Here is a 22,650-nt window from a genome sequence, read left to right as displayed (position 1 = left end):
CAATGAAGAAGTCCAACAACATCAGCGAAGGAGGCTAATTTAACTTTTTGTCCAAAAAGATTATGGGATTCAAATTTCTTAAGTTTTAAAGAAGTCTAGAAAATATGGAGGTGTGATTTGGTTTAGATTCTGGGATAATAAAAATAGATACAGTTCAGCTATATTGGATAGTGTGTGAAAAGAATCGTAATGAATATCTTATTATATAAAGTATGGTTTCAAAAGTTACTAACTCACCAGATCGTGACACGTGTCAATTTCAAAAATTACTAACTCATAAGATCGTGACAAATGTCAATTTTACACAAATTTCTATTTTTTTTAAAAAAGGAATCTTTAAAAAAATCAAGAAATTTTAAAAATTACTAATCCTAAAATATATGATAAAAATAATCTTAAGATAAAGATACATGAAGTTCCTAAAGAAAATCCTTCTACAATAACTCTATTTATACAAAACAATCCTATGTTATATTGAATTCTTGGCCTAATCCTAAGAGAAAAAGAATCTTATTATATAAAAATATGTATTCTCTCATATCTTTGTCATATATCGAAGAGGTCATTCGAATGTATCGAACTCAATTAGAATTTTCAAACATGAGCACTAGAGATGGAAAACGAAACACTGAAAAGAATGAAAAGTCAGCCAACAAAAGAAACAGAACTGTTGGCTGACTTTTCATTCTTTTCAGTAACCTTGTTCAATGCATCATATGAACCTTGTTCGCTTGTGTGGTTACTGCTCGGAAGACTCACACCGGTAAGCTAAAAACATTAACCTTTTAACATTACAAATAAAATTTACACTGTTTCTTATGCAAAAAGATTTGAGAATCTGTTTTGGGGGACTCTACAGGCTTCTGGTTTATGAGTTCATGATAAATGGTTCGTTAGACAAATGGATATTCTCTTCAGAACAAACAGCAAGGCTACTTGATTGGCGTACACGTTTTGCGATAGCGGTTGCAACTGCGCAAGGGATCGCGTATTTTCATGAGCAATGTCGGAACAGGATTATCCATTGCGACATTAAACCTGAAAACATCTTGTTGGATGAGAATTTTTGTCCTAAGGTATCAGATTTTGGACTGGCCAAGATGATGGGGAGAGAGCATTCACATGTGGTTACGATGATTAGAGGGACGAGAGGGTATCTAGCACCCGAATGGGTGAGTAACCGCCCGATCACGGTGAAGGCAGATGTGTATAGCTACGGAATGCTTCTTCTTGAGATCGTAGGAGGTAGAAGAAATCTTGATATGTCCTTCGACGCTGAGGATTTCTTTTACCCCAGATGGGCCTACAAGGTAATTAATTACACAAAACACAATTTATAAAATAGAAAAATAGTTAGAAAAGGTCAAATAGTCTAGGCGCTAGGAGCACCTTTGATTAGAACCTAACGATCTTTTGAAAATATATGTATAGGAACTAACAAACGGGACAGCTTTGAAAGCCGTGGATAGAAGGCTACAAGGAGTAGCAGAGGAAGAAGAAGTAGTTAAAGCTCTTAACGTGGCTTTCTGGTACATACAAGACGACGTATCAGTGAGGCCATCGATGGGGGAGGTAGTGAAGCTTCTAGAAGGTACGTCGGACGATATTAATTTGCCTCCGATGCCGCAGACAGTTCTAGAACTTATAGAGGAAGGATTGGAGGATGTGTATAGAGCGATGAGGAGAGAGTTTAATAATCAGCTTAGTTCTTTGACTATCAACACCATCACAACTCAGAGTTATCGTTCCTCCTCTCGGTCTCATGCTACTTGTAGTTCATCACAAATTCTTCAATGTCTCCTAGGTAGATTTTTTTCTTCAACATTTTATAGTTTGAGATCATTTGCACAAAAAAAGAGATCATTTCTCTTTTCAAGGGTTAATAAAAATGTGATTTATGTTGGGAGATAACTTAAAAAGCAAGATATCCGATTGGAAGATTATTCGGTAGCTCCTTAATATTTGTCTTTTTAACTTTGTTTGTTAGATCGTTAGATTATAATTTTACATTATGTGTTAACACTTCAACTTAACATTATCTTAGTGGACTACTATTTTATTATATAAATCTTAGTTTTCAAAATTAGTAATTCGTATATTCGCGATGTGTGTCAAGTATATCAATTATATAATTTGGTTTTCAAAGTTAGTAACTTCGCAACGTGTCAAATTTAAAAATTAATGATTTGTCATGTGTTATACCAAAAATTTGTTTTAACATATTTGTAAATTATAAGAAATTAAAATTTAACCAATTTAACAAATATAAAAAAATAGTTCATATATGTATATATATACAAAAAAGTTCTAATGTTAAATTACTAATTCTATACGAAAAAGAATTAAGAAAATTATACAATTAATTACTATAATATCATAATTAATGTTGTAAACTAGAGAATTTAGGAAGTGAAATCTCTTAGTCTTATTGATTAATGTTGAGCATACATGTATATATAATAGGAGTACAAAGGCTAAAGCCCATAAAGCAATAGAGTACATAAGATAGGCCATGGGCCGTACAGCAATGGCCATGGGCCGTAAAGCTATGGCCGATGGGCCGTACATGTGCGGACAGTAAATGGCCGAATGGCCATGTCCTAACGGACTGTGAGCGGGCCGGTCTATGGAGTCCACAAGTGTTTTACAACACTCCCCCTTGGACGAGATGACCGTACCATGTTGGATGGGATCGCTGCAATGTGCTTAGGGGATGCTGCCTCATTAAAACCTTACCAGGAAAACCCAATGGGACAAAACCTTGGTGAAGGAAAAAGAGTACAGCACACATTGCTCCCCCTGATCCAAACATCACTCCAAGTCCTGAAGCCTCCGCATCCCAATCTTGTGCGTGAGCTTCCTGAACGTCGATGTCGGCAATGCTTTGGTGAAGAGATCGGCTGAGTTGTCGCAGGACTGTACTTGCACCACTTGAACTTCTCCGGCCTTTTGTAGTTCATGTGTGAAGAAGAACTTCGGCAGTATGTGCTTCGTCCGATCTCCCTTGATGTATCCTTCCTTGAGCTGGGCGATGCAAGCCGTATTGTCCTCGTAGATGACGGTTGCTCCCTTGCTGTCTTCTAAGCCGCTATCCGTCCGTATATGCTGAGTCATTGACCGCAACCAAACACACTCACGGCTGGCTTCATGGATGGCTAGGATCTCCGCGTGATTTGACGATGTGGCCACAAGAGTCTGCTTCATTGAACGCCAAGAGATCGCCGTACCGCCGTGCGTAAACACATAACCTGTTTGTGACTTACCGTTGTGTGGGTCGGATAGGTAACCTGCATCAGCAAAACCAACTAGACAGTCTCGGTTATGGTTAGTATAAAATAGACCAAAATCAACCGTCCCTCGCAGGTACCGTAGTACGTGTTTAATACCATTCCAGTGCCGTATAGTTGGACAAGAACTATATCTTGCTAGGAGGTTCACGGCAAAGCATATGTCCGGCCTAGTATGACTAGCCAGGAACATTAACGCTCCTATAGCACTGAGGTAAGGCACTTCAGGTCCAAGAATTTCTTCATTGGCCTTCTTAGGAGCAAATGGATCTTTATCCAAGTCTAAGCTTCTAACAACCATTGGGCTAGTCAATGGGTGAGCTTGCTCCATATTAAATCTCTTGAGTACTTTTTCTGTATATGCCTTTTGATGCACAAGGATCCCATTATTTACGTACTCAAGCTGCAATCCCAAACAGAATTTTGTTTTGCCTAGGTCTTTCATCTCAAATTCTTTCTTGAGGTATTCTACAGTTTGGGCGATTTCCCCAGAGGTACCGAGGATGTTTAAATCATCCACGTAAACTGCTATTATCACAAATCCTTTGTTTGCAAACTTCTTTATGAATATACATGGACTGATTGGGTCGTTCTTATAGCCTTTCTTGGCTAAATAATCACTTAGTCGGTTATACCACATTCGACCACTTTGTTTCAGTCCATAAAGCGATTTGTCTAGCCTTATGCAGTATTGGTCTCGAGTACCATTTGAACATTTATGTTCTATACCCTCTGGTAATCTCATATAAATCTCATTATCCAGTGGACCATATAAATAGGCGGTTACAACATCCATTAACCGTAAATCCAAATTTTCTCTTATGGCCAGACTTATTAGATATCTAAAAGTCGTTGCATCCATCACAGGGGAGTATGTCTCCTCATAATCTATGCCGGGTCTTTGAGAGAATCCTTGTGCTACAAGCCGTGCTTTGTATCTCACTATCTCATTTTTCTCATTTCTCTTTCTTACAAAGACCCATTTGTGTCCAACTGGTTTAATGGTAGGTGTCGTCCTTAAGATCGGACCAAACACACTTCTCTTCTTTAAAGAGTTTAACTCCACATCAATGGCTTCTTTCCATTTAGGCCAATCTTTACTTTGAGTGCACTCTAATATGGATGTGGGTTATAGATCCTCATTTATCTCAAGTGCTACCTTGTTTATAAATATTTCATCAATGTCGACATTTTTCCGGTTCCATTTTATTCCAGACATTATATAATTGATTGATACTTCATTGTTATCAATTCCTTCAGGTTCTTGAAGTTCAGCGTCCTGAACTTCACCTGGTACATTAATTATTTCCGCGGTCATGTCTGGTTTGTCTATAATTCCCTGAACCTCGGTCTGTTTTGCACCTTTAGACTTTCGAGGATTTTTATCTTTGGAACCTAACGGTCTACCTCGTTTCAAACGTGGTTTAGACTCTGTAGCAACTTGTTTATTGTGTTCCTTTTGAACATCAATACGTACTGGTGCATTGCAAGCTGGTATGTACGATTTTGTTACTCTTTTTGGGTCAGCAAAGGAATCTGGCAATTGATTAGCTAGCTATTGTAAATGTATAATCTTTTGAACCTCTGCATCACATGCTAGAGTTCGAGGATCTTGCCAATTTAAGGATGTTTGATTCCATTTTAATTCTTTGACCAGCTTGCCGGTCTCACCACCTATAGTAGGGAATTCGGACTCAACGAATTGACAGTCCGCGTATCTGGCCTTAAATAGATCTCCTGTCAATGGCTCAAGATACTTTATAATGGTGGGAGACTCATATCCCACATATATTCCCATCCTCCTTTGAGGTCCCATCTTAGTTCTCTGTGGTGGAGCAACGGGTGTATAAACGGCACAACCGAATGTTTTGAGATGGGATAAGTCTGGCTCTTGACCCGATAATAATTGGGATGGTGAATATATGTGTTCACTAGATGGCCTGATGCGTATGAGTTCTGCTGCATGTAAGACCGCGTGTCCCCAAGCCGACACAGGAAGCTTCGATCTCATTAACAATGGTCGAGCTATTAATTGTATACGTTTAATGAAGGATTCAGCTAATCCGTTTTGTGTATGGACATGTGCCACAGGATGTTCCACACTCACCCCCATGGACATACAATAATCATTAAACGCTTGGGATGTAAATTCACCAGCATTATCTAGACGTATAGTCTTTAGTGGAAAGTCTGGAAAGTGTGCTCTTAATCTTATGATTTGAGCCAACAGCCTAGCAAATGCTAGGTTCCTTGTGGATAACAAGCAAACGTGAGACCATCTGGTTGATGCATCGATCATAACCATAAAATATCTAAACGACCCACATGGTGGGTGTATTGGTCCACATATATCACCTTGTATCCTTTCCAGAAAATGCAAAGTCTCTTTTGTGACTTTTACTGGTGATGGTCTTGTAATGAGTTTCCCTTGTGCACATGCTACACAAGTGAGATTTTTAGGGAAAACTCTTTTCTCTTTAAGGTTGTGCCCTTTTGAACTCTTAATTACTTTACGCATCATGTTCGAACCCGGGTGGCCTAACCGGTCATGCCATAGAGTGAATTGTTCAGTGAACATTTTGTGCTTAGCCATGTTAGCTTCTATCATGTTTATTCTAGCATGGTATAAACCAGTGGCTAGTGCGGGTATAGTCTCTCGGACCTTCTTTTGGCCGTTTACATTTTCAGTAATGTATAGGAATTCTTTAGTTCCTTCACCCTTGGTTTCAACATGATAGCCATTTAATCTTATATCTTTAAAGCTCAATAAGTTTCTCTTAGAGCTGGGTGAGTATAGGGCATCACTTAGTTCAATGTGTCTGCCGTTAGGCAACAAAATGTGAGCCTGGCCGTAGCCTTCTATCATGTTGGCTATACCCGCAATTGTACTAACATTTGCACTTTTCATTTTGAGATCTATGAAATATCTTTTATCTCTTAGTATAGTGTGGCTGGATCCACTGTCCACCACTAGTTCACTCATGTCCTTGGCCATTTCTATAAATAGGACATAATTTTGTATTTTAATAGGACAATTATAAAATAAAAGAACCATTGCAATTAAATTAAATAATCATCCAATACAATAAAGGAAAATAAAGCATAGAAGCATTGAAATTAAACCGCTTTAAAACGAAAATCAATCATCATCTTGAAGGCAATCGGAAGTCTCTAGCAAGTCGTCATTCTCATGATCGAAGTCTCCTTCATCATCGATGTACGCATAGTTGGCTTCCGGATTTTTCTTTAGAACTTCTTGGTATGCATCAATGAGGTGTTTGGGAGTTCTACAAGTCTTGGACCAGTGGTTTGACATACCACATCTATCGCAGACCGATTTAACCTTGGTACGTGGTTTAAAGGACGTACGACCCTTACCACCACGTCCGCGGCCTCCTCGGCCGGCCTGTCCGCCACGGCCGCCACGGCCACTACGTCCTCTGCCACCACGGCCTTGGCCGTAGTGTCTTTCTCTGTGGACATAGTTGGTCTCATGGGGCGCTTTTGGCTCCTTAGACTCCATTGTAGTTTTCTTTCCCAAATCAACCTTATTTGCTTCCGGTAATGGGGCTGTACCGGGAGGTCTCATAGCAGAGTTCATCAGCAGCAACTCATCATTCTGCTCAGCTAGCAGTAAACATTCAATGAGTGCCCCATAATCGGCAAAGCCTTGGTGCCGATACTGTTGCTGAAGAACTCTATTGTTAGGGCTGAAAGTAGACAAAGTCTTTTCTATCAGCTCCCTTTCAGTCACCTCTTTTCCACATAGCCTAAGGAGTGAGACAATCCTAAAAAGCTCAGAGTTATACTCCTCCACGGATTTGTAATCCTGGATCCTTAGGTTCTTCCAATCAAACTCGGCCTTTGGAAAGAGCACCATCTTTTGGTGCCCGTAACGGCGTTTAAGCTGTGTCCAAAGGGCGAGTGGATTGTCTATAAAGAGGTACTGACTCTTGAGACTCTCTGCAATGTGATGGTGCATATGTTGGAGACACTTATTCTTTTTCTTATCAGTGCTCTCAACTTCCTCATCAATGCAACCAGCTAGGCCATTTGACCTTAGGTGGATTTCGGTGTCTTTGACCCATTCCAAGTAGTTCTTTCCAGAAGCTTGCAAGATGGGATAGTCTAGGCTTTTGAGATTCGCCATCTGCATATAATGTAGACAACCGATAGTTAGCATGCGGTATTTGAGACCGAATCATGCAACAAACATTTATTCAGGTCATGCGGTATTTGAGACCGAAACATGCCTTGGACCATGCGGTATTTGAGACCGAAACATGTCCTTGGGCCATGCGGTATTTGAGACCGAAACATGCCCTTGGGCCATGCGGTATTTGAGACCGAAAACATGCCCTTGCCTATAATGGATTTCGTATGGTTTAAAATCATGCATGCAAAGACAACAAAATCAAATATGTATGCATGCAACAATTTCCTTATTTTTTCTAGATAGGATTTCCTTTTTCTTAAATTTCCTTTTTTTTCTAGGATTTAGCAAATATTGTTTTAATGGGTTTTAGATAATTACTATAACCGATTAGGAACTTATCCTAATCATAGTTTTAATTTCCGATTTTATGTTTTAAAGTTTATAGGAACTTAACAAAAGTTTTAGTTCAATCGGAATTTTCAACCCTTAACTCAAGTTTATCAAATTCGGTTTTGAGTCTTAACAATCCTAGAACATGATTCATGCAGCCGAAATTTACATGAACAATTATGCTTGAATAGATCCTATCTTTATATATGATCCGTTTTTCAGTATGATGCATGGATGGTCCGGTTTTGATATCCTAGAACATGTTTAAACAACAAAATATTTCTAGGTTCTTATGCATCACAACAAGCAGCAAACAACCAAATTCCATTCATCATATAATTGGTTTTAATTCTCAAGGAATCCAACAACCTAAACGCCAACAGGTTTTAAGTTTTAGGTTTTAGAGATCTTAAACTTTGTTGGTTGTGTACTTGTTTGTCTTAGGGTTCTGTATGTTTAAGTCCAAATTCGGATCATAGGGTTTTAAGAGGGTTCGGCCATATTTTACCTTTCACCGATTTGGATCTGACTGGATATGAACCGGGAGCTAACAGACCTCGGTTTTAACTCTCTCTCGCTCACGGACCACGAACAGAATCACGGACCAAACCACGAACCGGATCACGGACAGAACCACGAACTGGATCACGAACAGAACCACGAACTGGATCACGAATAGCTTCCGCGGACAGAACGACGAACTGCTTCCGCGGATCACGAACAGCTTCCCACGTCCGCTTTGTACTTCTCTCGTCCGGAATCACGAACCGCGAACAGACGAACTCACCCCCGAACACGGACCACAAATCTCGATCAAGCTGCCGATAGAAGCTTGATCACGAGCTTAAGGTATGCTCGTGAACAAGGAGATCTTCGGACAGAAAGGGTTTGATCTCGGATGGGAGCAAGAACGAAGATGGTTTTAGGGTTCGTGGAAGAGAGAAGAAGATCGGCGGCTGCTTTAGGGTTTGGGAAGCGGCGGCTGTTTTTAGGTTTTAGGGTTAGAGGCTATCGTGCTGATAACGTGTTGTAAACTAGAGAATTTAGGAAGTGAAATCTCTTAGTCTTATTGATTAATGTTGAGCATACATGTATATATAATAGGAGTACAAAGGCTAAAGCCCATAAAGCAATAGAGTACATAAGATAGGCCATGGGCCGTACAGCAATGGCCATGGGCCGTAAAGCTATGGCCGATGGGCCGTACATGTGCGGACAGTAAATGGCCGAATGGCCATGTCCTAACGGACTGTGAGCGGGCCGGTCTATGGAGTCCACAAGTGTTTTACAACAATTAAATAAATTACTGTCAATTATTAATCATAAAAGAAAAAAGGATTGTTCTAATGCTCACAACCTGAAACCACTCTCCACTTGTTCTTTCACTGTCAATCGGCTCGTGACGTATGGACTTTAGCACCGTTCAAAGCCACCATCAACCCAGATCACATCAACAGTATACGTATTGGGATCGAGGCATCCAAATCGTGGACTACTCTTCCGCCTTCAGGGATTGGTAATGCACCTCTTCTACCTTGGATACTCTAGGCTATTTGGACAAGTCGTAACAAACGAATATTTGAAAAGAGACAACTCACAGCACCAGATATCCTGTCTCAAGCTATTTCTTAAGCACGGGAATGGCTTGCAGCTCAAACCACTAAGCCTTCTTATCACGAATCTCGCTCTTACCACCAATCAATACCTTTGCCTGAGTCACACCCTGGTACCATGAATTGCTTCTCAGACGCTGCGTGGAAGAAGGAATCAGGATTGGCGGTCTTTGGTTGGATCTTTATAGATCCAATCACAAAATCAGAAATCCATGGCAGATCTTCAGCATCCAATGTGAGCTCAGCTCTCCTGGCAGAGGCGATGGCTCTCCATCTAGCACAACACGCCATAGACCTTGGATTCAAAAACGTCTTTTTTGCTTCAGATTCGCATATGCTAATCAAAGCACTCAACTTGGAGCCCTCTTCAAAGGAGCTCTATGGAATTCAACACGACATCCTAAATCTATCTCTCACTTTTGATGAAATCGTTTTCTCTCATGTTTCACGGATCTTCAACCGTCGGGCAGATGAGATTGCTAAATCATCTTTATTATCTGTATTAATGAACCTATCTACCGAACCGATTGGACCGGTTTAAAGTTTAATGAAATCAGCTTTTCGACAAAGAAAAAAAAAAGATTGTAGATAATCACCTTTACATAAACAAATAATTTTGTCATGATAACGTCTTTGAATTTTTGATTAATTTATGATAATGTTAGTATAGTTTTATTTAAAATTAGTTGGACAAGTATTAAAAAAACTATTACATATGAGATTACAAATTATTAAACAAATATATTTAAGATATTGTTACTTTTTCAAATATGAGATAAAATTAGTTTTCAGTTTTTTTTTTTTTTTAAATGAATTTTTCTGTTACTTTAATTTACTATTAAATCCCCTATATTAATTGGAGAAGTGCAACTAACTCATTACTATTTACCGAAATAGTTGAAATCAGAGTCATTTTGCTACATTCTTTTTGACCCTTAGTTCATCGATCTTCAGCTATAAATAAATGTATGTTTTAGGGAGAAAAACCATCAATCAAAAATTTCTCTCTATAGTAGTGTCTTATTCCCAAATCAACACGAAAAGATGTTCAGATTCACCGAGACGAAGTTTCAAAAAAAACACAACTCTGATGGCTCAAGATCCACCGAAGGATCTTCTCTAACGCCTCTCGTCGCCAACAACGGGAACAAATAGTAATAGTGACTTGTAACTGGTTATAAAAATTCAAAAGTCCCATGCTTAGTTTTCAAAGTTAGTAATTCATATAATCGCGACACATGTCAAGTATATCAATAATATTTTGATAAGTGTGAAAAAATTATTTAATAATTATAAGAAAATTAAAAAATGCTAAAAATAAAAGTATCACAATTAATATTTTTGAAAAGTATATAAAACCAAAAGTGATATATTACATCACTAATTATAATAGGAAAGTTATCTATTAAATTACTAATTTCAATAGGAAAATATGTGAAATTAATCAGGAAAATATTTGCAATTAATAAGGAAAATATATATAATTAAATTGCAATTATTATTTATTATGATCATATAGTAAAAAGAAATTTATATAGAAAAGTGATTAAAGTATAAAAAAATTTAATGTGTTAAAATTAGTGATTAACATAATATAAGAAAAATAAGAAATTAATAAAATTTTTCTTAAGAATATAATGTAATTTTCTTAAGAAATTAATGTAACTTTCTTAAATTAATGTAATGTTCTTGGTTCTTAAAGTTAGTAACTTCTTGACACGTGTCAATTTTTAAAATGAATGATTTGTCATGTGTTATACCAAAAATTTGTTTTAAAATATTTGTAAATTATAAGAAATTAAAAATTTAAACAATTTAAGAAATATAAAAAGATAGTTCATATATGTATATATATATATATAAAAAGGTTCTAATGTTAAATTTCTAATTCTATAAGAAAAAGAATTAAGAAAATTATACAATTAACTACTATAATATCATAATTAAATAAATTATACTGTCAATTATTAATCATAAAATAAAAAGGATTGTAGATAATCACCTTTACATAAACAAATAATTTTCTCATGATAACGTCTTTGAATTTTTGATTAATTTATGATAATGTTAGTATAGTTTTATTTAAAATTAGTTGGACAATTAGTAAAACTATTACATATGAGATTACAAATTATGAAACAAATATATTTAAAATATTGTTACTTTTTCAAATATGAGATAAAATTAGTTTTCAGTTTTTTTTTTTTTTTGAAAATGACATTTTATGTTGCTTATTTACTATGAAATCTCCTATATTAATTGCAGAAGGGCAACTAACTCTTTACTATTTACCGAAATAGTTGAAATCAGAGTCATTTTGTTACATTCTTTTTGACCCTTAGTTCATCGATCTTCAACTATAAATAGATGTATGTTTTAGGGAGAAAAACAATCAATCATAATTTTCTCTCTATAGTAGCGTCTTATTCTCAAATCAACACGAAAAGATGTTCAGATTCATCAAGACGAAGTTTCAAAGAAAACACAACTCTAACGGCTCAAGATTCACCGGAGGATCTTCTCTAACGCCTCTCGCCAACAACGAGAACAAATAGTAATAGTGACTAACTGGTTATAAAAATTCAGAAGTCCCATGCTTAGCGAAGGCAAAAGATACCATTATCTTACTTAATAAACGGATCTTGCTCTAGCAAGTATCTAACCCGGTCAAAACGGACTTGGGACGGTCAAATCCTATTTCATTTTTAATTCAACGAGAACGTTTCTAACGTTGGACGTCTCGAAAGTCGAAAGATAGTACAATAGTCTATACACAAAATCAATTTACTATCCTGCTATGAGCTATCTATCTACTTTGAGTTTTACTATTAATTTACAAACACTAAATAATATGTTTGATATAAATAAATTAACCAATTTGATAAGTTTATAAAGTTATTATACTTTTAATTTATAATATTGATAGAACCATATTTTTTTTTTACATTCTAAGAAAAAAAATATATAATTATCATATTGAATTGTGTTAAATATATTACACACACGATGGGTACATTTTGATAGAGGTTTTATTATTATAAAAAAAAATTGATAGAGGTTTTATTACTATGGGTACATTTTGTTATCCTTTTCTCACACGATGGACAAATGTAATTTTTTTCTAAAAAAATGTCTATGGCCAAATTTCTTACATAATTTTAAATACGATTTTATACGATATATTCTAATAATGAGTTACTACGAGTGAATTTTAAAACATTTTCTTTAATAATTAACTTTGTTATAATTTCTCTTCTACTTTTTTATTAGACGTGTTTTTATATCAAGTGGGTGTAATTAACTAGCTAATACGGTAATACGGTATGCAAAAAAAAAAAAAAAAGGCAGCCTAGAACATAACTTGTTGTAAACAAAGTTGAGAAACATTTGAAAGGAAGAAAGAACAATTGTTATTTAAAAAGAAAGGTTCAAGAGGTGGATGTATTTTAGCGCACAAGTTAATGTTCGAATAATTTAAACCATGTTGTTATGAAAGTTGTAATAAATAGACCATGTTGATATAGTAAAATACCAAAAAAAACATAACGTACATGCATGGATTACATTGTAAAATTATCATTTACACATATCATTAGAAATCAAATATCAAAATTTTCGGTTATTTGACGCTTAATTAAGAAAGGACAAGTTTTCAGCAATGCGTTGGCGTATGCTGTTATTCAGTCCTTACTCTTACAGCTAGATTTTGGTATCAGGTTTGTGTTTTCTCGCATATATGTACACGTATAATCATGTAGATAGCTAATATATTGAAGCTTACTTATGCATGTATCCTTAAGTACAAAAGCAAGCGAAATGTTTTATTAAGAATATTCATCGCCGACCAATTTGGCTGACGAGACGATATTTGCAAGCTTTGAAACATAGGATAACCAATAGCTTAATCATTAAAGTAATTTATGCAAGACTTATGAATATTTTCGAAATACCTTTTGTTTTATAAGGTTGGTAATAGGTATGAGTATGACCTACGGACTATGATATGTATTGTCAATTAAAAGTTAATATTAGGTCTTACAGAAAAAGTGATTCCACTCGGACTTAGAAACGATTTGAGGTTCAAGAACTTGTTTCCCTTTGTATTGAGATAACGCAATGTATGAATGATGTATTTTTAGTTGTTTATATGATCATATTTGATTTGATTGTTTGATATGTATTTATGTAACATTTTATATATATTTTTAACAAAGAAATAAGTAAACTAACAAGACAATAAGCAAACCATATGTGAAATATAAACAAAACATAAATAAAATATTTTTACATATATGTTTTTATAACAAATAAAATAAATTCTCAGTTGTCATACCATCTCTTTTTTATTGTCACATTAGCATTTTGTTAGTTAATTAAAGATATATTTTGTATAAAATTTAATACAAATTCTCAAGTTTCATGTGTTATGCTTTAATTTAATCATTTGAACATCTTTACATATAAAAATATGAAATATTTGCAAACTAATTTTAATACGAATTCTCAAGTTACATATGCTATATCTTATTTGAATCATTTGAACCTCTCATTTTAATATGTATTTGTTTAGTTAAATTACATATTAGTATATTTAAATTTGAGGAAGAAGACACATGTATTAGTTTATTACTATATGGTTTTAATTAATGTTAGACAGCTGTCAAGTTCTCATGCCACATATGTGAATCTCTAGTTGAAAGTTTTTGGAAAACTCTCCACCTTATTATATAAGAAAGAACCAACTAGCTCGGGGTATACAAAATTTCCCAAAGGTGAAAAAATATTATTTAGTTTTACAATTTTACTACCAATGTTTTAGGGGTGGCAGCTAAACCTCCCTAGTCTACCTAATTAAGTCCTTCACTGACTGCAATACTTCTCTTTTTTTTTACAGCGGCTGCAATACTCCTTTAATATATCAAAACTACACGAAGTTTAGCTAATGAAATTTTTATCTTTAATTAATTAAATTTTGGTTTAAAATTTTGATTTACACACTATTTATTAAGTATATACGTTATAAATTATTGAAAATAGTAATATTATCATATACGTAACTAATTAAGACAAAAACAATATTAGTGGAAATTTTTAAATGCATACATTTATAAAGTGTGGTAACTTTGAAAACCTCCCTTAGTATTATTCAAATGATAAGAGAGGTATATGCGATTACAATATTTTAGATTTTTAAGTGTGAACACAAAGTTTTTGGTTAACCAATTAGGAAGCAACCCACATAATTAGCCGGAAAAGAAAACTAATCAATCATAATATCGAACGTGGAATGACATCATTTCATGTGAATCCGCCTTTGTCATACACGCGCTTCCTTGTTCTGTACACCAAACCGATCAAAGTCAGAATGTAATAATAGTTTTGTATATCGACATTACCGCTTCACTCACGTGGACTTGCCACCCTAGTCAAACCTTATTTATAACCCACCTGATCAAGTACTAATCCATATCTCTTAATTCATTACATTCATTTTTTCCTCTTTTCTATTTTCTTTCTACTTATACACGAGCAATAAGAATCTAGCTACTTTGATCTTTTAATCAAGAAACGAGAAAAAAAGAAAACTAGGGTTTTTTGTGGTGGAAGATTTTTTCGTTTTTTATATTAAAAATGATGCAGTTTGTGAAATTTTTCCCACTATTGGCCCTCGTAGTCATAAACTTAGCCGGAGCGGCGACAGTAGAGGCTGCGACGGGAATGAACCCTCCGGTGAAGCTGGTTTGGCATTATTACAAAGTTACTAACTCTTGTGATGATGCGGAGACTTATATTAGATACCAAGTGGAAAAGTTTTATAAGAGTGATAATACCATTGCCCCCAAGCTACTTCGTCTGCTCTACTCCGATTGTATGGTTAATGTAAGTAAACAACAACAACAACATCATCAACATTACTTTCATTTTCTTATTTCTTATAGCCTATATATGTTGTTAATCTATTTGAAAATGTGTGTGTAGGGATGTGATGCTTCGGTTCTTTTGCAAGGACCAAACTCAGAAAGGACAGCTCCGCAAAATCGAGGGCTTGGAGGTTTTGTAATAATCGATAAAATAAAACAAGTTCTGGAATCACGTTGTCCTGGTGTTGTTTCTTGCGCTGATATCCTCAACCTTGCCACTAGAGATGCTGTTCACATGGTACATATATAGGCATACGCGCATCTTCTTATTAAAGGAGAAGTACTATGGATTGATTATTGTTGGAATTTTTCTGATTGGTGTTTTTTTTTGGTTGATGATGGTTAGGCTGGAGCACCGTCTTACCCTGTGTTTACCGGGAGAAGGGACGGTGGGAGACTAAATGCAGACGCCGTGGATCTGCCGTCACCGTCCATCTCAGTCGACGAGTCATTGGCATACTTCAAATCTAAAGGTCTTGACGTTTTGGATATGACTACCCTTCTAGGTATTTCATCGTCTTCTTTTTCTATCTTTCCCTTAAAACACAAGCATCTTTTATCGTTTATTCTAGTTAGGAAAACGTACTCGCAAAGCACTACAAATTCACGTTTATATTTACATATAGTGTTTACTTTTTCCAAATGATTCCCCACAAGCATAAGCATTTTAATCAAAATCATTTTAATCACAAACGTATCAAATGAACTTGTTTTGGGTTTGACATTTTTCCCATTTGTAATTTGCAAAAAAACAATATCTGGAAAATTATTTGATAATTTAAAAATATGACATTTGAAACAATATAATGATTGTATTAACGTTGAAAAAACTAAGATTGTAATTCAATGCTCTAGCTATGTTTGGCAGAGAGGAAGATCTTAATTACCACTACTAGCTATAAAGATAACAAATATTTGAACTAATTCTCATTGTATACAACACTTAACTACTACAAAACAAAATTTACAAGACGGTTTCACATTCTGGAATTTTTAAGAATATCCAAATAGTAATCTAGCTAGTAATCAAGAAATAATTAAGATATAATATACAACCAAAGTGGATTTAACTAGCTTTCTCGTAGATGATTTGTATCAACCTCTAATATATTGTGTAATGGAACAGGAGCACACTCAATGGGGAAGACACACTGCAGTCACATAGTGAACAGACTATATAACTTCAAGAGCACAGGGAAACCAGATCCGAGCATGAACACTACATTGGTATCACAACTTCGATATCTTTGTCCTCCAAGAACACAAAAAGGCCAAACCGATCCACTCGTTTACCTAAATCCAGACTCAGGCTCAAGCAACAGTTTCAGCAACTCCTACTACTCCCGTGTTTTGTCTCATAACGCTGTTTTGGGAGTAGACCAAGAGCTGCTCAACAACGATGACTCGAAGGAGATCACGCAAGAGTTCGCTTCAGGTTTCGAAGATTTCAGAAAGTCATTTGCTTTGGCAATGTCGAGGATGGGATCTATCAATGTGTTGACCGGAACAGCTGGAGAGATTCGCCGAGACTGCAAAGTTACCAACGCTAACTACGGAGCTTAATTAAACTATATAATTATATCTTATTTAATTTATTATTATTATGTGTGTGTTTGTTATAAAATATAAATATAAATTATTCTAATAAATTTATCATCAATAAGGATGGAAGATAAATTGTTGAATCTTGCAAAAATGTAACAATGTTTTAATCAAACTGATTTGGAAGAGACATTAACAACTTGAAAACGCATGTTTCTTTTTTTCATTTGATATTAGCAACCTTCAAAGTTCTCTTTTAAGCTAGCTTTGCATTGGTGTATTTGTTCACATTTTGAAGAGGAAAAAAAAAAGAAAAGAAAAAATTGTTTTAAGGCAACATAACAAATGTGCAACGATATAAAAAACCAAAAACGCTGCGTTTCAAAGATAAACATTTTTAAATACGTCATCATCACATAGATAGGGATTTAATTCTCTGGTATCCCTATCCGAAGAATTCTTTTCTACACATCGACTTTAATTTTAAGTACCTCTCTTGATATCCTACATAGTGAAATTCGAACCGTGAGCGCGCGCATGTACGCATAGAACTTACAACAACTAAACAACTGCGTTTTTTGTCGAACACTTACTATTTTAATTATATTTAATCTTTAACAATCTTGTTTTAATTATATTTAATCTTTAACAAATAATATTGTCTTAATATTGTCTTTAACAACCTTTCAGGTATATTTAATTATGTTTTAATATTGTCTTTATACCATTGTTTTTGAGAAATGGTTTTGATGGATAGGGCGATATCAGATTTTGGTCGTGAGAGATAGTATTTGATAGCAGCAGTCTTCGTAGGCTTCGCTTCGGCCTTGGAGGCGCTCTCTCCTCAGCTTTTTCGACTCTCTCTCTCTCTGTCGCTCATGGCCGTACCAGGATTCTTCTCTTCCACGGCGCTACTCCGTAATCACTCTCTTACTGAAATTCACCATTTTTTTTCTTTAATTTTTACTAGCAATTATATCTATCTATGCATTTTTCGCGTTGTTATTGCTAATTGATATTCTCATGTACTTATTTTGATTTGGGAGCTTTCTTCTTTGCATTCCATTTTTACTTTTTCAGCAAAATTCTTTGATTCTCTCCTCAAAAAATTTCATGAATTGGGTTGAAAAAATACTACTTGGCAGGGCATTGTCCTGTATCGAAAACAGAGGAGGGAGGAGGAAGCTGCTTCCATGTCTCGCCTCGCCGAGTTTTTCATCCTCACCGCCTCAACACTTGTTCTGGGTACTATGAATTGCCCTTTCTTCTCCATTACCCATCAATTCTGTTAAGTAAAGTTGAGATTTTTTTTTGTTTTTTTGCTTTTTAAGTAAATACGTTAGAGTAAGTTTTGTTGCTTTTGTGTGAGTTTGATATAACTAAAAAAGATGTTAGATTCTAGTTTCTTTCTTGTTTTTGGAAAGCTTTATCTGTGTAACTCCTGCATGATTTAGTTCAGTTTTGGTTATATGTTTCTAGTCAGTGGTTTTCATGAACCTTGAGATACAGTAAAAGCTGAACAATCTTGTATTCACTATTTATTGTTCTCAATCTTGTATACAGTATTTATTGTTCTCATATGGGAGCTCCTGAACTATATAAAAGCTGTGTATTTGGTCCGAAGTTGTTCTCCTTTTTTTTTTTTTTAGTTTGTTAGTGTATTAGAAACTAGTAGTCGAGGTCATACTTTTCATTTGTTGCTTGAGCTAGGGAAGATAACTAAATGTGTTTCGATAGTACTTGATGCATTAGGTTATCTTAATCTGTAGTAAAAGGCTAAAAAGATGTCTGAGCATATGTGCCAATATTTTTGTGAGAGAGTACTCTTATTTGATGTGCCAGAACATATGTGCCATGAGTTTATCAGAACATATGTGCCATGAGTTTCAACTATCAGGGTTATCTTATTAGATGCCAAATATTTTGTGAGAGAGACATTGCATTTTTATTTTTTTCTTTTATGTTTGAATCCTCACTTATAATATACCAAACTTTTAATGCACATTACCAGGAGTGGATATCTCAAGTGTAACAGTGACTATTTTACAAGAAATTATTTGCGGAAGAATAGGACTCAGGCCATAGCAGAGTATTTGGGTTCAACTTCAGATCCTAAGAAGCCAACTGGGCAGCCAAGTTATCATCCTTCAGAAGATATCAGAGCATATGTGCCAGAGAATCCTGCAGATTCTAGGCTTTCACCTCCTGAAACTGCTAGAACCATCATTGAGGTATTATTATATGGCATCTTTCACTCAACATTTTATTTGATTAAGTTTTCTGGTAAATCAATCCTAGGACTGATGTCTTAACCTAAACTACAGTTATATGTTAGTGTGAAGAGTTCTGGTTGCTACCTTATTGTGGTTTCTTCAGTGTAACTTTGCCTGCTTGTTTGATTTTGCAAACCTAGTTTTGCGGATCTGACATTTCCCATAGTGTGTCTTGTTTAGGTGAACAAAAAAGGAACCCTGATGCTTTCAGGTTTACTTGGTATAGGAGTTCATGAGAATATTCTCTGGCCTGATATACCTTATGTAACAGATCAGCATGGAAGTAAGAAAAAAATAGTCTTGGTCTTTACTTCATATTTATTCGTTTGGCTTATAACTGTCAACCATTGAATTGAATCACCCTTATTTTTTGCAGATATATACTTTCAAGTAAAAGAAAATGAGGATATAATGCAGTCTGTTGTTTCTTCTGATAACAATTATGTGGTATGTTGTTTCTTCCAAGCATATTATTCATATCCCGTTATAGTCATCTAGGTTTGTGCCGCTGTTTTATATTCCTTTTAGGCATGTCAATGTGTTTTACTGTATTTAAATTTTTAAATGACTCTGCTGAATGGTGTAGTCTTTGCAGCTTGCACTATTGTTTTCTCTCTATTAATAGTTTACTTATGCGATGCAGCAAGTAATAGTAGGTTTTGATACGATGGAGATGATCAAGGATATGGAGCTGAGCAGTCCATCTGGTATTGGTTTCGAGATTGAAGAAATCGGTGATGGTGAAAGTGAATTAGAGGATGAAAACAAGGGGGATGAGGATGAAAGAGAAGACAAAGATGATGAGGTTTGAAAATTTTATTTCAACCTTTCGTGCTTAATTATTGAAGAACTTCATATGGAAAAAAAAACATGTGGGATGCGTAGCATACTTCAGTAGTCATAGTGTGATCTTTTACTTCAGGAATGGGTTGCTGTTCTAGAAGATGGAGATGAAGACGATGATTATGTTTCGGATTCTGATGAATCACTTGGAGACTGGGCAAACTTGGAAACAATGCGGTATTGTCATCCTACGTATTTTGCCAGGAGGATGGCCGAGGTTGCTTCAAATGATCCAGTAAATTGGATGGAGCAGCCGTCAGCTGGCCTTGCTATCCAGGGACTATTGAGTCGTGTTGTTGTGGAAGATCACTCGAATATCCAAAAACATATCTCTGATTGCAAGGCTACATGTACTGACAAAAACAAGGGTGTAGAAAACTCAGGAGAGAAATTTGAAGGCATTGGTAGGCCAAGTGGGGATGAGTCTGAGATATTGCAGGTTGAAAATTCGAAAAATGCCATATCGTACTACAAGCTGGAGATAATAAGAATCCAGCTCATTACGGCACAGGGGCATCAGGTTTACAATAAAGCTTCTCCCTCTTTCCCTTTGTTTTATTTTGGTAACTATGAGATCAAACAAAAGTAAACACCAAAGTTAGTCCATGTTCTCAAGCTAGTACTAATTGGTTCGTAAGTTGTAAACCTCGTGGCAATTATTATCTATGCTCAAGCTTTTGCTTAGTTATGCATTTTTGCTTTTGAACAGACTGAAGTGAAAGTGGAAGACGTCAGGAAAGCACAACCTGATGCTATTGCTCGTGCATCAGATGGTATCGTGACTCAGTTAGAAGAAAAAGGCGATAAACTAACTGAAGCTCTCAGATCTCTGTGTTGGAGGCATAAAGGGCTTCAAGCAGAGGTAAGGAAACAAGAACTTTAAATTACATACTGGAATTTCGAAAAGAATCTGTGTAGCTTGCACGACTAAAATGCTACGATCATATATAAATCCTTAAGATATCACAATGCAGGAAGTGAAGCTCACTGGGATAGATTCACTTGGTTTCGACCTCAGGATTTGCTTAGGAATGCAAATTGAGACATTACGGTTTGCATTCTCGGTAAGGGTATGTCGAATTTTTCCTTTTGTATCTTCTTAGACTCTGTTTAGTGATCAATGTTACATACGATTATCACAACAAACCTGTTTAACTGACATAACAATAGCAGTTAGATTAATGTGGCCTGAGAAGTGAGAACTCTCTATATTGCAGGCAACATCAGTACACAACGCTGAGGGACAGTTGAGAGATTTATTATTCGCGTCGACACCTTCCAAACCGCAGAAACCAAAACAAACGATGATGTAGCTACAAGAAACATATTCAACTGCAAGGTTCTGTGTATTAATGGGAAGTGTCCCTTCACTAGTCAGACATGAACTAAGAACTCATGTTAACGGCTTATTCTTGATGCTGTATCGTTGTGTTATGTTATGTTACATCCACTCAGTATTTATATACTATGCCGTTCACATTTTCTAACTAAACTGCATTTTCAGATTAAAAAAAAATATATACGAAGTAAAGGGAAAAGGTGGACTATCTATCATAAAGGATTTTACCGGAGAAGAACAAATTAAAAAGCCACAATTGATTAAATTCAAAATCTTTATTCACATAACTTTTGAGCAAATTGGAAGCAAAACAAAAGAAAAAAGTATGCAGACCCAAAACGCTGCGTTTCATGGATAACCTTTTTTTACGCATCATATCTAGGATTTATATATGAGAGATATTAAAATCTGTTGCGTTTCAGCTTTTCTATTGTGTGATTTTTGTATAACTAAGATGTTAGCTTTTATGTTTTCTAAATATTTGTTTGCATGGTACATCATTTTGGTAGTATGTAGTCAACGTTTTTCATGAATGTTGAGATTTAGCAACAAAATGAATAGATATTGTATTTTAAATTACTGAAAAAAATTAATCTATGTATTCAATTTAACTTAATATAGAGAAATCCCTCAAATGCAAGTTTTTGTAATAAGACAGGGACATAAGCTTTCGGAATGCAAGTACGTGCCTACGTTTATTTTTAATATAACACGAAGACAATATTTCTGGGACGCTATCGTGAAAACATGTAAAAACTGAGTTTCACACAATGAATTTGTTTGATAGAGGAAACAAATTCAATAAAGTTATTTCTTTAAGAAATCGGATCGAAGCTATCAAGCAAAAGGAAATTAAGATCTTTTAAAGAAAAAGTTAGGGTTTTTGTATTAATTGCTGGATGGATTACAAAGATGATATCTCTCTCCATTTATATATTTCTCTAGATTACAAAATATAGCTACTTTCCTAATTGGCTAAACCAAGATCAGGAAAGTTTCTCTTTTCCTATTAGGTCGGCTGCTGGGCGACCTGGAAAGTCGGCTGCTGGGCGACCTGGGAAGTCGACTTCCTGCTTTTGGACAGGGCCTTGTAAGATATTGTTGGACACTGTTTCGAAGACCGAATTCGACCCTCTTTCGAATTCCCTGGTTTAACTAACCGATTTCGATCTATAGTTTAGATCGGTATGTTGGGGGTGCTGAATCCCGCACCAACAATTAGTCCCCCCCCAGTTCGGAGTATTCTTAGAGATTAATCTGAATATTCGAACTATAGAAAGGAAATA

General features: G+C 35.4%; 3 protein-coding genes and 1 pseudogene across 6 annotated transcripts; all 4 read left to right on the top strand.

Moving 5' to 3' along the window:
- Window positions 1–707: 707 nt before the first annotated feature.
- LOC147929368 (G-type lectin S-receptor-like serine/threonine-protein kinase At5g24080) lies at window positions 708–1,995 on the top strand. Its single transcript, XM_087480586.1, has 4 exons — window positions 708–763; window positions 860–1,310; window positions 1,432–1,804; window positions 1,988–1,995. Exons 1-4 carry the CDS (start codon window positions 708–710, stop codon window positions 1,993–1,995), a joined length of 888 nt encoding a protein of 295 aa, XP_087336712.1.
- Window positions 1,996–9,029: 7,034 nt separating this feature from the next.
- Window positions 9,030–9,987, top strand: LOC147929367 (uncharacterized; annotated as a pseudogene).
- Window positions 9,988–14,911: 4,924 nt separating this feature from the next.
- LOC104736418 (putative peroxidase 61) lies at window positions 14,912–17,135 on the top strand. The gene is made up of 4 exons (XM_010456395.2): window positions 14,912–15,326; window positions 15,426–15,605; window positions 15,714–15,873; window positions 16,494–17,135. Exons 1-4 carry the CDS (start codon window positions 15,078–15,080, stop codon window positions 16,928–16,930), a joined length of 1,026 nt encoding a protein of 341 aa, XP_010454697.1. The 5' UTR covers window positions 14,912–15,077; the 3' UTR covers window positions 16,931–17,135.
- Window positions 17,136–17,440: 305 nt separating this feature from the next.
- LOC104736417 (uncharacterized protein At3g49140) lies at window positions 17,441–21,517 on the top strand. 4 transcript variants are annotated; one of them, XM_010456392.3, is made up of 10 exons: window positions 17,441–17,827; window positions 18,055–18,154; window positions 18,921–19,140; window positions 19,363–19,465; window positions 19,559–19,629; window positions 19,826–19,987; window positions 20,105–20,545; window positions 20,735–20,887; window positions 21,000–21,095; window positions 21,243–21,517. In XM_010456392.3, exons 1-10 carry the CDS (start codon window positions 17,788–17,790, stop codon window positions 21,336–21,338), a joined length of 1,482 nt encoding a protein of 493 aa, XP_010454694.2. In that variant the 5' UTR covers window positions 17,441–17,787; the 3' UTR covers window positions 21,339–21,517. The 4 variants fall into 4 exon arrangements, with proteins under 4 accessions (XP_010454694.2, XP_087337643.1, XP_087337644.1 ...); XM_087481517.1 differs by having other exon boundaries at window positions 17,612–17,827; window positions 21,000–21,089; XM_087481518.1 differs by lacking the exons at window positions 17,441–17,827; window positions 18,055–18,154 and having other exon boundaries at window positions 19,000–19,140; window positions 19,349–19,465; window positions 21,000–21,089.
- Window positions 21,518–22,650: the final 1,133 nt, after the last annotated feature.

The sequence above is a fragment of the Camelina sativa genome, chromosome 13 (assembly GCF_030686135.1).
Source record: "Camelina sativa cultivar CO46 ecotype springtype chromosome 13, ASM3068613v1".
NCBI classification, from domain to species: domain Eukaryota; kingdom Viridiplantae; phylum Streptophyta; class Magnoliopsida; order Brassicales; family Brassicaceae; genus Camelina; species Camelina sativa.
This window is presented reverse-complemented; position numbering and strand designations above follow the sequence as displayed.